The sequence below is a fragment of the Cucurbita pepo genome, chromosome LG05 (assembly GCF_002806865.2).
Source record: "Cucurbita pepo subsp. pepo cultivar mu-cu-16 chromosome LG05, ASM280686v2, whole genome shotgun sequence".
NCBI classification, from domain to species: domain Eukaryota; kingdom Viridiplantae; phylum Streptophyta; class Magnoliopsida; order Cucurbitales; family Cucurbitaceae; genus Cucurbita; species Cucurbita pepo.
The window spans coordinates 8,020,877-8,034,333 of record NC_036642.1 but is presented as its reverse complement, the minus strand read 5'-3'; the positions used below and the strand labels follow the sequence as shown (position 1 = coordinate 8,034,333).

At 36.9% G+C, this 13,457-nt stretch overlaps 1 protein-coding gene across 2 annotated transcripts; it reads right to left on the bottom strand.

The window, feature by feature from the left end:
* Positions 1–4,442: 4,442 nt before the first annotated feature.
* Positions 4,443–7,106, bottom strand: LOC111794784 (cytochrome P450 81F3-like). Of its 2 annotated transcripts, XM_023676922.1 has the most exons (3): positions 6,218–7,106; positions 6,065–6,111; positions 4,443–5,147 (listed from the first exon to the last, which is right to left on the bottom strand). In XM_023676922.1, the coding sequence occupies exons 1-3, from the start codon at positions 7,035–7,037 to the stop codon at positions 4,518–4,520; spliced, it is 1,497 nt and encodes a 498-aa protein (XP_023532690.1). In that variant the 5' UTR covers positions 7,038–7,106; the 3' UTR covers positions 4,443–4,517. The 2 variants fall into 2 exon arrangements, with proteins under 2 accessions (XP_023532690.1, XP_023532689.1); XM_023676921.1 differs by lacking the exon at positions 6,065–6,111 and having other exon boundaries at positions 6,171–7,105.
* Between the last annotated feature and the right edge of the window lie 6,351 nt (positions 7,107–13,457).

Sequence of the window (13,457 nt, the reverse complement as noted above, 5' to 3'; positions counted from 1 at the left end):
TTCTAATCTCTCTTGCTTACATGTCTTCAATACAATTGATTTTCACAATGCTTTCTTTAAACTTGTTTTCAATAATTTTCTTGCTCACGTTTTGTAAAACATTTTCTCTCAACATGACACGAGATTCGACCATACGGCCAAAAGTGTGATTTTTAATTGAATGACTTGTTAACAGTGCTGCATAATCATCATTGTTGAAAGAGTGTGACTTTGACAAGTGATATTAGAGCGAATCTTTTTTTTATTTAATATTTCTCAAGGTTAGGTGTTCTAATGGACCCTAGAACTAGCCAATTCTATGGATAAGTTCATTTACTCACCTCACTTTTATCCTAGGGGTGTAAGTTACCATTCAAAATTTCCTCAACGTTCTAGGTGCACTTCACCCTTGATTCTCTAAGTCCTTATGCGTTTGTGTACAAGTTGGGGAGCTGTCATATCTCAGGCTCTAGGGTGGATCTAATAGGTATGAAATATCATATATTACTATTAGCAACCTCTCAATCTCTCTGATACGAGTCTAGTTTGAGTATTAATCGAAAGCTTCCTTAATGGCACCTAATAGACTCCCTAGTTTTACATCATTATGATAAAATAATCATTATGTCTCAAGGTTGAGATTTTCAAGAAGCATGTTGTTTTATGTATTATACAAAGCTAGAAAGAGAATATGCATGACTAGAATACGAGTGGAGCATTGAGAAAGAGTATGTTGAGATTTATGATGAATATTATGTTATATGCTTTCCGCTATGTTAGAAAGGAGAATGAGCTATTGTGATATGTGCTCCAGGTGATTGAGTGATGTTATCTCCCTATTGAGTTTATTTCCTTGTATGTTTGCATGATATCGTATGTTTTAGTTCTAGTTGTTTGACTCTGTGTTCTCCGTGTAGAGCGTATTTATCTGCATAGAGCTAGGACGTAGAGTCAAGTTGGCTAAATGATGATCCAGGTCAAGATGCCTCTAGTAGACTGAATACCTTAGAATCATGAGCGATGGTCAGAGGGTCTAAATCCTAGTGCTCCATGACTAAGAAATAATCGAGGAGTCATACCAGAGTACCCTAGAAGTTCGCGTTAAGTTACCTAGTCGCCTTAGGAATCCAAGAATATCACCCTAGCAAAGCATGCATGAGAGAACTTAGTTAAGATTAGGGCGCTACAGCTAGTGCGGCTTATGTGTTGACTTAGGTTAGTACGTTTCCAGTAGACCTTACACCTCAAGATCGTGAGCAATGTGAGGTTTAGACCTGTGTGTACCCATAGATTGGTTTAGCCTGATGAGCTAACCCTGAACATCCTGGAAACTAGTGATAACCACCCAGACGCCCTAACCTAGTAGGCCTCCACGACATCTAAACATGATTAAGGAAGCTTAACAGAACTCTGAGCCCACTTGAGTCACTATTGAGTGTAGGATCGAGACGAGGTTGATGTCGTAATCCTGTTAAACCGGTTCTGAAGAAGGATTAGAGATAACACATGTAGTTAGCTCAAGGTAAGAACTCTTATTGAGTGTAGTAACGAGATAAGGCTTACACTGCAACTCTCTAAACCAATGTGAGAGAGACTAGGGGCTACTTAGGTAGTTTTCAAGATTAGAACTCCTACTATGTGTACAAATGGGCCAAGGCCCATAAACTTCGTTGAGAGGGGATGAGGGTCTACATGAGCAGGTGATGTGATGAATTACCACTATATGTAGAAATGGGTCAAGATGAATTACCACTATGTGTAGAAATGGGTCAAGACCTGTAAACCCATTTTGAGAGGGGATGAGGGACTACATGAGAACGGGTAATGTGAGAAACTGCTACTACATGTAGAAATGGGATGAGACTTGTAAACTTGCTTTGAGAGGACTCGGGGGACTACATAAAAAGAGAACCTAAAGAACCACTACTATATGTAGAAACAAGTGAAAACTCACCTTAATAAAAGGACGAGGGACTAGATGAATAGGTGACACGAAAAATTATATTATGTGTAGATGTAAACTCGTCTGGAGAGGGGACGAGAGACAACCTAAGGCATGAGTAAACAATATGCAGATGATAGACAGAAAGCTTAATTATGTTTAAGCTCATTGACATAAAATATTGCCTATACATAAAATAATTCATGAGTTTAATTATTTAAGCATCTTTAGGTAGCAATTTCTTATTCGTACAACAAAATTCATAAATATATGTAAATGACTTGAGTAATAGTGTTGGTGATCACTCAAAGACTTGAGAGAGACACCCAGGCAACACCTAGGTCAAAGATGGGAGAGTTTTGATCAAATTGAGGTCAGATCAATCTCGAGATAAAAACAACCAGAATCAAAGATTGGTATGAAATTACTATGGACCAGTCAAAGTTATCCACAAGATCGAAGACTTCATACAGGATCCAATTGCTCCCATGGATGCTAACTAACCCTGCTGTCCACGTCAGTAACTCAAAACATTAACATCTCAACCAAGAAGACGTCAAGCACAAAGAGACAACACAACCTTATGCAAAGAAGAAGAATTTCTAAGTGAAGAAAGTAGGAGAGACTTTGACAAAGAAGACGCCAAGAGTCAACAAACCGAAAAGTAATTTTCAACAGTTCCTTGCAGATTGGAAGAGACTCCTCAATGCTGAGATCAGCTGGAACCAGTGTCGAGAGACCTGAAATCAGCCTCAACCTACATCGCTAAATTCACAAACAGTCGGTTGATAGAGACGTCAATCAATTGAGTGGGAGGAGGATGTCGCGATCATGTTTGTCTAATGCGTGTTTTCTATGGCTACATGTCGGATGTCCCGATCATGCTTGTCGAGGTTGTGCTGTCATGGCCGAATGCCCATTTCAAACCCCCTTTTACATGCTTTCATCTTAGATAGGCCTTTACTATTTCATATTGTGTCAATACGAGGTGTATGACCGGTCATCAAAATCATGTCTACACCCCTCAGGGCTAAGATGCTCCAAAATGTATTACCTAGAGGATGTGACTAGTTGTCAATTCTTCCTACTCAAGTTGTATGCTATCAAAGTCGTTGTTTCCTACTCACTTTTAGCATATAACATTTCTTTCTTTACAATTGTTTTCAATGTATTTTTGTACTTACATTTTCTAAAATATTTCTCTCAAAGGTGACCTGAGGTTCAAACATATGTCGGTATCCCACTTAGTGGGTCCATGTACGTGTGCGTGGATCGTGTGTGGAGAAGTGCCACATATCCGACCCTGCTCGGAACTAGAAAGAGCTCAAGGCCATGCGACAGTTTGAAAGGATAGGTCTCATCATGTATATGAGTGTTTGCATTACCTAACTCCAAGAGTTGGGTCACTTACTAAGCATTTCTTAAAATACTCAAGTCAAGTGCTACTCTTATTTTTCAGGTAAAAGTAAATCACATCTAAACGGATAACGGTAAATTTTGGAATAATCATAGAAGCTAAGATAGGATAGTAGTATGCAAGGTTTTATTTTGACGATGTTATTTCTATTTCTTGTTTTAAACTAAACGTCTAAGTCCATGGCTTCGTTCGAAACTTTTTGTTTAAATTTTCGCATATGTTATTAAAGACTTGCATGTAGTAACGTCTCTGATTTAGGTAAGAAAATTAGGTTACACTACTATAAGAAACCCTAAGAGCAAACTTGAGATAAAGTTGAAGAAAAAGAGAAGAATAGGAGGCTCATATATTCTAAGTAGTATAGGTGAAGTCAAAATCATGCATCACATAAGGGGCTAAACCTCTTGAGTCCATTCTTGGCTATGAGGCAACCCTTTCATTCACTTTGGAGTTTGTCTATGAACTTAAGGGAGCTAGGGCATGACAGTGAGAGAAAGTTACAAGGTTTCATCACCTCCACACCTTTGAATATGTTGGTTGTTGCATATGTATAGGCTATTGAATAAAGTATGTGATAGCTTTTATGCATGAAATGACTAAAGATAAAGAATAAAACATAGACAAATGAGGTTCTATATGTGAGGTTGTATGTCGGCCTAATTACTCAATAAGGAGGGATTGGGAGTCATGTCAAGTCTGAATCTTACTTTTCTTAAATCAATGATAATTTTTAGTTTATTTGGATCCCAACTCAATCGAGAACGGTTCTTGTTTTTTTTTTCCTACTCATTTTAGGATTTGGAGTTCGGAAAACCTGAGAGCTGAGCCCCAGAACATGTCCAAACATATAAATATTCTTTTGAATATTTCTCGAAGAAATACTCGTAGGAATCGACTAGGACGTGAGAAAAACGACTATGAGCATATTATATGACTACTTTAAGCAAAGAATTAAAGATTTAAACTTAGTAAAAGGGAAATTTGACCAGTTTAACTCGTATGCTTGAATTGATTCTAATTGTTTTGAATGATCTCTTTGAACTTTAACGTATGAATGACGTTTTATTATGTTGATCCGATTCCCTAGAAAGCATGCGAGGTTGGAATATCTCATTATGCCTATCAATCAATAAGAACAAATATTATAATTTGTTTTATTGGTTTTGGAAGTTATACATTTCAAATATTATCAATTTCTACGTTCATAATGGCTTTCATGATTGGTCGTGGTTTACACTTGGCTACCAAAGGTTGAGCTTTGGGCATAGTGAGCCCTTGACCTTCACTCATATCAACCAACGAGCTGCTCACTCTTTCCCATTCAAAGCCTTGTATCAACGAAGCTAAAGCTAAGCCAACCACACGTTGCGCCATTCCCACACCAGGACAAGCTCTGCGCCCCAACCCAAATGGTAATAGCTTGTAAGAATCAGCTCCACTCGTGTCACCATGTCTTTCTGGTTTAAACGCCGTGGGATCTTCCCATAGATTTGGATCTCTATGTATAGCCCAAGCATTAATCAATACAATTGTGTCACGAGGAACATCATATCCTTCTATTTTGCAGTCTTGAAATGCACAATGTGGCACAAGAAGAGGAGCTGCTGGGTTCAGCCGCAATGTCTCTGAGATTATTCCTTGAAGATACTTCAAATTTGGAAGATCACTTTCATTCACTAGCCGCTCTTTCCCTATCAAATCATCTATCTCAGCTCTTGCTTTCTTTAACACGTCGGGATTGTTGAGCAATTGCGATAGCGCCCATTCTAATGTCACAGCTGACGTGTCAATCCCTGCTAAGAATATAACCTACAATGAACAGCCAAACACTTAGATTATAAACGGAGAAACATGTTGGAGCGGAAGCAGAAACAAGATCGACTGTACTCACACACCCACAAACATGAATTAAACAAAGAGACAAAAATTTACGTGGTTCGGAGAGAAGAATTTCTCTTACATCCACAGACAACAATCAATCTCAATAATCAAAGTGTTTAGAAAGTTTATATCTCACACTCTCATACTAAAAATCTCTCAACAAAGTTCCTCCCGTGGTTCGGAGGGAAGAAATTCTCCTATGTCCACGGATAGCAACTAATCTCAATATTCAAAGTGTTTACAACGTGTATATTTCACACTCTCACGCTATAAAATCTCTCAATTAAGTGGTTCGGAGAGAAAAAAATTTCCTATATCCCCGGATAGCAATCAATCTCAATAATGAAAGTGTTTATAAAGTCTATATCTCACACTCTCACACTACAAAATCTCTCAACAGAGTTCCATAGTTCAGAGATAAGAAATTCTCATATGTCCACCGATAGCAACCAATCTCAATAATCAAAATATTTACGGTATATCTCACACACTCACACTATAAAATCTCTCAACAAAGTTCCTTCCAAATGTTTCTCAACAAATACAAAACGACATTCAAACTCAATCAAACTCAATACATCTCAATCATCTTAGACAACCCTTTCTATAGTCGATGATTTAGGAATCAAAATGGAAAATGAAATGAGAGGGTTATGAACTAAATCAGTTATGAATCAAATAAATGTCAATACATGCACCAACTTATTAAAAAAANTGGATGATTTATGAATCAAAATGGAAAATGAAATGAGAGGGTTATGAACTAAATCAATTATGAATCAAATAAATGTCAATACATGCACGAACTTACTAAAAAAAAAAGATAGAGAGGGAGAGAGAAATACTTGAATAAGTCCTTTGATAATAAGGTCACTATAATACTCCGGCTCATCTTTCTGCAAGCAAAGTAAATGATGAATCNAAAAAAAATAGAGAGGGAGAGAGAAATACTTGAATAAGTCCTTTGATAATAAGGTCACTATAATACTCCGGCTCATCTTTCTGCAAGCAAAGTAAATGATGAATCATAGTGTTCCCTCCATCCTTTCCATCTCGAGCTTCATCAATTAGTTCTTGAAGAACTTCATCTCCTCTTCGTGCAAGATTCATTATCCTCTTCTTAAAACCAGTTGGATCAACCCAATTCCATAAGGGTATGAAATCCCCCGGATTGGACGACCCACCATGCGCCATAATCTGTGTCACCAAATCTCTAAACTTCTTCGAATACCCCTCATCATAAAACCTCCTTCCACCCACCATTCCCATAACAACGTTGAAAGTAAGATCCGACAACATCGGCTCCAATTCCACTTCCCTACCCTCTTCCAACCAACCCCCACATAACTTCCTCAGCAACCGCTTCACTTCATTTTCTCGGATACCCACGAACATATTGAGGCGGTTGGTCGAGAATATCTCGAGGGAGCAAATCCGGCGGAGGTTTCGCCAGTGCTCGCCGTAAGGGGAGATGGCGAGGGTTGTGTGGTTGTATGCTAAGTACTTTCCGGTGTCGAGCAATGGGCGATTTGCGAGAATGATGTCGTTTTTTGTGAAGCATTCTTGAACGGCTGAGGGGGAGGATATGACTACGACAAGGCGTGAGCCGAATCGGAGAGAGATGACATGGCCGTGCTTTTGTGAGAGGGTGTGGAGTGATCGGTGGAGGGGGTGTTTGAGGAGATGGAAATGGCCTATTAGTGGAAGGGAGAAGAGTGGGGTTGGTGGGAGGTTGAGGCGATGAGGGGTTTGGAGAAAGTTGAAGGCGAAGAGGAGAGAAAGTAGAAGGAGGGGAATTGAAAGTAGGAGAATATCCATGGCTTTCTTGCTTGCCTCTTGGGATAAGGTTCCATGTTATATGCACCAATGCTTCTCAACCAAGGAACAAACTTTTTCCACCATCCACTCCATCATTACTCTTTTGATTAGCTTAAGAACTTATTTGGGTTGGATTGTGTTCGATTCCAATAAATGAAAATTTTATAAATTGGCATAGGTTCTCCAAACGTCCTCGCTGACACATCATCTAGTGTCCATCTCCCTTCGGAGCTTAGCCTCCTCACTGACATATCACCTGGTGTCCACTCCCTTCGAGGCTTAGCCTCCTCCCGTGTCCACCCCCTTCGAGGCTCAGCCTCCTCGTTGGTGCATTGCTCGGTGTTTAGCTCTAATATCATCTGTAGAACGCTGACACATCACCTTGTGTCCATCCCCTAAGAGGCTCAGCCTCCTCGTTGGTGCATCGCTCAGTGTTTGGCTCTAATATCATCTGTAGAACGCTGATACATCACCTGGTGTCCATCCCCTTTGAGGCTCAACCTCCTTGCTGGCGCATCGCCTAGTGTTTGGCTCTGATACCATCTACCGGACACTTGCACATCTCTTGGTGTCCATCGCCCTTAAGGCTCAACCTCCTTGATGGCACAAAGCCAGTACTTAACTCTAATATCATTTGTACAGCTCAAATACACCACTAGCAGATATTATCTTTCGATTTTGGGCTTTCCATCAAAATTTTAAAAACGCCTTTCCATACCCTTATAAATTATGTTTCCATCTCCTCAATCTCATTGTTTAACTTTTAAACAAATATATTTTTAAAATATATATTGAAATTGAGTTATAAATTCTAATTAAATATTTAAAAATAAATAAGCAGAGGTTTAAGTATCTAACCTTTTATCTTTATTTTTTTTAAAATGGAATAAACGACCCAAACCACTCAAAAAAAAATTTATCTAAAAATTTTATAATTAAGATAGGTTGAGTTTATTATTTAATAAAAATTATTTAAGTTAAAAATTTTAATAATTGAGTCGATATTTATTTTATTTAAAGTTGACAAACAATTTGTAATAGCCGGCTTATTTGAACGAAGGAAAATTTGCGACCACTTAAATTGAAAACTTTATCTGTGTGACATCTTTGACAATAAATAAAAATAAAAATAAAAGACTAAAATTTAAAGGAAAAATAAAATTAAAAAAATACTTACATTTTAACTTTGTCGTTTTCTATTTTGGCTTATCTAAGGAGAAAATTTGCACCAACACCATTATCAACGGACACAAATTTTAAGATATATTATAATTGTCTTTTAACAACTTTATTCCATCTGCATCATGTGTGAAAATTCATTTAAAACATTACTCGCATGTATGTTTGTGAAATTCATTTCAAATAAAAGACCGAATTTTGAAATGAAAACGCTCCTGTTCTAATTTAAGGGCTACAACTTTAAAAAAATACAATTACCCGAGAATCGATCCTATAACTTCTACAATATCGTCGACTTTCGTATAGAGGTGTCTTGCATTTACCTAAAAAAAAAAAAAAAAAGAGTATGTGCTTTGAGTATTTTAAGAAATACTCAATAATTAGTCTCACTGTTGCGGTCAGGAATGCAAACACATGTGATATGGAAGGATCAATCCTTTTACAAAAACATTACGCATGACATTGAGCTGTTTTTTAGTCTGAACAGGGTTGGATGTATAATGCTTCGTACGGAGATTCATTGAGCTCTGGGTGTGTAAGGTCCATGCCTACGTGTGCTTAACCCACCTTGGCTCAACTTGACCCGAGATGGACTTTTGAATCTTTTGAATCAATCTCTCTTTATTTTAACATAATCTACCCTCACGTCATGTATAATCGGTTTTGAATTCTATCTAATTGTCTAAATTTATGCCTAACATATCGATTTCCCATTATATCCCATTTATTTTTTAATTTTAAACTTCAATTCATATGAACGACATTCAAAATTATTTAAAATATATTCCTTTCTAAACCTTTGTTCTTATCTCTTTAGCCATATTTTTATCATCTCTCCGAGATTATTTGAACTTGAATGGAACCAACCCATACATCATAGAGGAAACAAATTAAGCGAAGATTTCTTTTGAAGCGGACGATAATTTTTTGAACCTCGAATATGAAGTTAATAAGCACATTTCAATTACCACCGTTAAGATTTAATGCATCAGCTAGTGGTAAAGAATTTTACATTGCACAAAGGCTTTAAACTTATAGAATAGAGCGAAATACGTGTACGTCTTTCTGATAGTTTAGAAGCTCGTTTCTCTATTTTCTAAGTTTTTTTTATGTCAACTTTGATTTCTTCAACCAGCATTAAATTTATATTCTTTTATAAACGGTAGAATGAAGAATCGAACTATCCATTTTTAAAATGACGATAAATTTATTTCGTACTTAACATTCAAGTATTTGATTACGGAAAGTTTAGGTTAAATATTTAAAAAAAAGAAAAAATTGAAAAAACGTTGACTAAAATGGTAATAAAATATTTTTATTATCTAGTTTGACTAAGATATTTTGTTTAATTAATTGTAATAAAATAACTTGTCGCTCAAGCAGAATTGTTTATCATGGATATAAAAATTAAGAAAAAAAAAATCAAACTTTGAATGAATCTCGCACCCTGATGTTACAACTTTGCATGCCCATACGTTATCTGCAAATATTTCAAAAAAATTTGAGTATTAAAAATATTAAGTCGCATCTTACTAGAGTTAAATATACATATAGCCACGTCAAATAACGAAAATTAAGGGATTTATCAATCGTACAAAGCCGATCAACTCTCATGCACACATTTAAAGAGATGTCACAAGTAAATTTACAATACAGTGTACAATTCTCATGTACACAAATGATATTTAGTATTAAATTATAGTTTACTATATATATCATATTTGATATTTATTATAAGGTAACTATCATATATTTGCCTTCTTACCATAGATATCTTTCCATTTATTACTATTTCCATATTCTTATAATTTATTTGATTATAAATAAAGAACTTTCACGTCATTTAGGTGTGGTGGATTAAGCAAACATTCTCATGGTATCAGAGCCCTTTCGGTTTAACAACCATGATTCTTTCTTTTCAATGGTTCTTGAATCCTCTATTAGTCTTCCCCACCACCACTGGCGGCTTTGACGCCGCAGGGGTAGTTTCCATGGCTGCCACATGCGGAGCCGATTGATTACTCTTCGGCTCCACCCTTTTGACCTCCAAATCATCATTCGCCATCCTCTGTACATATAACCTCACCTTTTCCAAATCGGTTTCCCTTTAGCCAACATAGCCTCTCTCATCTTCTTCCCAATCTTCCTTTCAAAAGAAACTCTAACCTAAATCTATCGACCTTTTGCAGAGATTTACCTTTGGAATCTGGGCGCATTGGCCTTTTCGCCAACCAAGTCGTCGCCGCCCTTCTCGCCAAAATTGGCTCCTTTGCCTACTGTGGCGACTCTTCCGGCTTCAATATTGTCTTTGTCCCCTTGCTCTAGGTTTCCCCTTCTACTTCTTGGGTTGACATATTCTCACCAGAGTCAAGGCAGCATCGTTGGAAAGTGACGATCCCTCTTCATGGGTTAGCATATTCTCGCCGAAGCCAAGGCAGCATCGCTGCTAAGCGGCGATGCCTCTGCAGTTTTCGATGGCCAAGAAAGTGTCTCTACGCCTCTTCCAAACCAGGTTGTTGACATCTTCACGTAAAGTGTTTCTCGATCTCTCTTTGAATTTTTTAGATCTAAGTTTCACGTTCGTTCAAATCCAACGCTCAGCTTACAAGGGGTGTTAAGAATATTTAGTATTAAATTATAGTTTACCATATATATCATATTTGATATTTTATTATAAGGTAAATATCATATATTTACCTTCTTACCATAGATATCTTTTCATTTATTGTTATTTCCATTTATTACTCTTTTCATATTCTTATAATTTATTTGATTATAAATAAATAACTTTCACGTCATTTAGGTGTGGTGGATTAAACAAACATTCTCAACACCGATATACAATTTATCTCAAGACCCTAATATGATATTTAAAATAATTCTCATTTGAGAATGTTTGCTTAATCCACCACACCTAAATGGTCTGAAAGTTATCTTATTTATAATCAAATAAATTACAAGGATATGGAAAGAATAATGAACGGAAATAATAATAAATGGAAATATACTTATGGAAAGAACCTTATAATAAAATATCAAATATGATATATATGATAAACTACAATTTATTACTAAATATCCTTAATACCCCACCGCAAGCTGGGCGTCGGATTTGAACGAACGTGAAGCTTGGATCTGAAAAATTCAAAGAGAGGTTGAGAAACACTTTTCGTGAAGATGACAACAACCTGGTTCAGAGGAGGCGTAGAGAAACACTTTCTTGGTCATCGAAAACTGCAGAGGGATCATCGCTCAGTGGCGATGCTGCCTTGGCTTCGGCGAAAATATGTCTAACCCATGAAGAGGGATCGTCACTTTCCGACGATGCTGCCTTGACTCTGGTGAGAATATGTCAACCCAAGAAGTAGAAGGGGAAACCTAGAGCAAGGGGACAAAGACAATGTTGAAGCTGGAAGAGTCGCCACAGTGGTCGTAGGAGCCAATTTTGGCTAGAAGGGCGGCGGTGACTTGGTTGGCTAAGAGGCCAGTGTGGCGCCCAAATTCCAAAGGTAAATCTCTGCAGAAGGTTGATAGGTTTAGGTAAGGGTTTCTGTGAAGGATGAAGGGAAGATTGGGAAAAAAATGAAAGTGACTATGTTGGTCGAGGGAAAATCGATTGTGTTAGAAAAGGTGAGGTTGTATGTACAAAGTATGGCGAAGGGTGATTTGGAGGTTAAAAGGGTGGAGCCAACGAGTAATCAATCGGCTCCGCATGTGGCAGTCATGGAGACTGCCCGTGCGGCGTCAAAGCCAGCAGAGGTGGTGGAAAAGAAGATGAGTATGGGGGATTCAAAAACCATTGAAAATAAGGGATCAGGGTAGTTAAACCGAAAAGACTCTGATACCATGAGAATGTTTACTTAATCCACCACACCTAAATGGTGTGAAAGTTATCTTATTTATAATCAAATAAATTACAAGGATGTGGAAAGAGTAATAAACGGAAATAGGCAAATATGATAAACTACAATTTATTACTAAATATTCTTAACACCATTTATATTGATAGGTAATTGTGTCACGTCCTAGGTAGTTCTCATACACACATATAGGTAATTATTCCGTTTTCATGCACACATAAAATTCATAGGCATTCAAAACGTCCTACAAAGTTTGGTAAAGATAAATTTCAAGTATGCATAACATTCAAAGTAAACCCGAGAAATTCCCTATTAAAATTGCCCTAAATTCTTTAAATGAAAATTCATTTAAAACTAGGAAAACCTAGACAATAGACCTCGAAATCATAATGAAGACAAACAAGTCCAGTTGACCAAAACCATTGATTATTGACTGAGGAGCTGGTCGTTGACTGAGTTTATTGTTGACCAAGCCAAGTCTAGCCAACTTGTACTTCTGAGTCAAGCTGCAAATGGTATGATAGACGGCTGGGCTTTCGAGTCGGGTCGTGTGTGTATAAAGCTTGTTGGGTCGAGAGAGAAACTGGGCTTGGCTAATTACTTGGCTAGTGTGGTTTCTAGGCTTGGACTAGTATTGAATTGAACCGAACCAAGCTACATGAACCCAATTGAACCAAGATGGATCGAGATCGATTGCTTCTTCAACCCCTCTCATGAATCAGCGGTATTCAAGACTTGACGGTGACTTGTCCACTAGTGTTCTGCTATGTTTTACGACAACGCAACTCCAAATAACAAACACAATCCTCCTATCAAACAGTGTTGCTACCAATCTCGATAGAAAATTAATAAAAAAAAACCTATGAAATTTTTAGAACTTAAAAAAGGAAGTTTCTATACCAACTCACTTAGGATCTATGTGCATGTCGTGGGCCGTGTGTAGAGAAGTATTACACATCCAGTCTTGTCCGGACTAAGAGTTCATGCTATTTTATGAAAAGATAGATCTCCCAAACATGATTGTGTATTGCATATCATAAACCTAATAGTCTTAAAAATTGTATTACTCTTACTTTTCAAGTAAAGATAAGACACATTTGCACGGATCACAACGTCGTGATCCAAAGCTGTGGTAGATACATTTTTATGTTGATTGTATCCCTTAAGTTAAATCATTATGTTGTTGGATCGTTCATCCAAATCTTTAAAATAAAAAAAAAAAAAAAAAAATTAAAAGGAAATTGGTTCATCCAAATCTAAAGCATAATTTAAGAGTGTGTAGGTACTTTTAAATTTTTATTAAAATTTTAAATTTCAATGTATAAATATTTTTATTAATGTAACGTTTGGATTCGTTCTGAATAAAGTTTTGACATTTTTT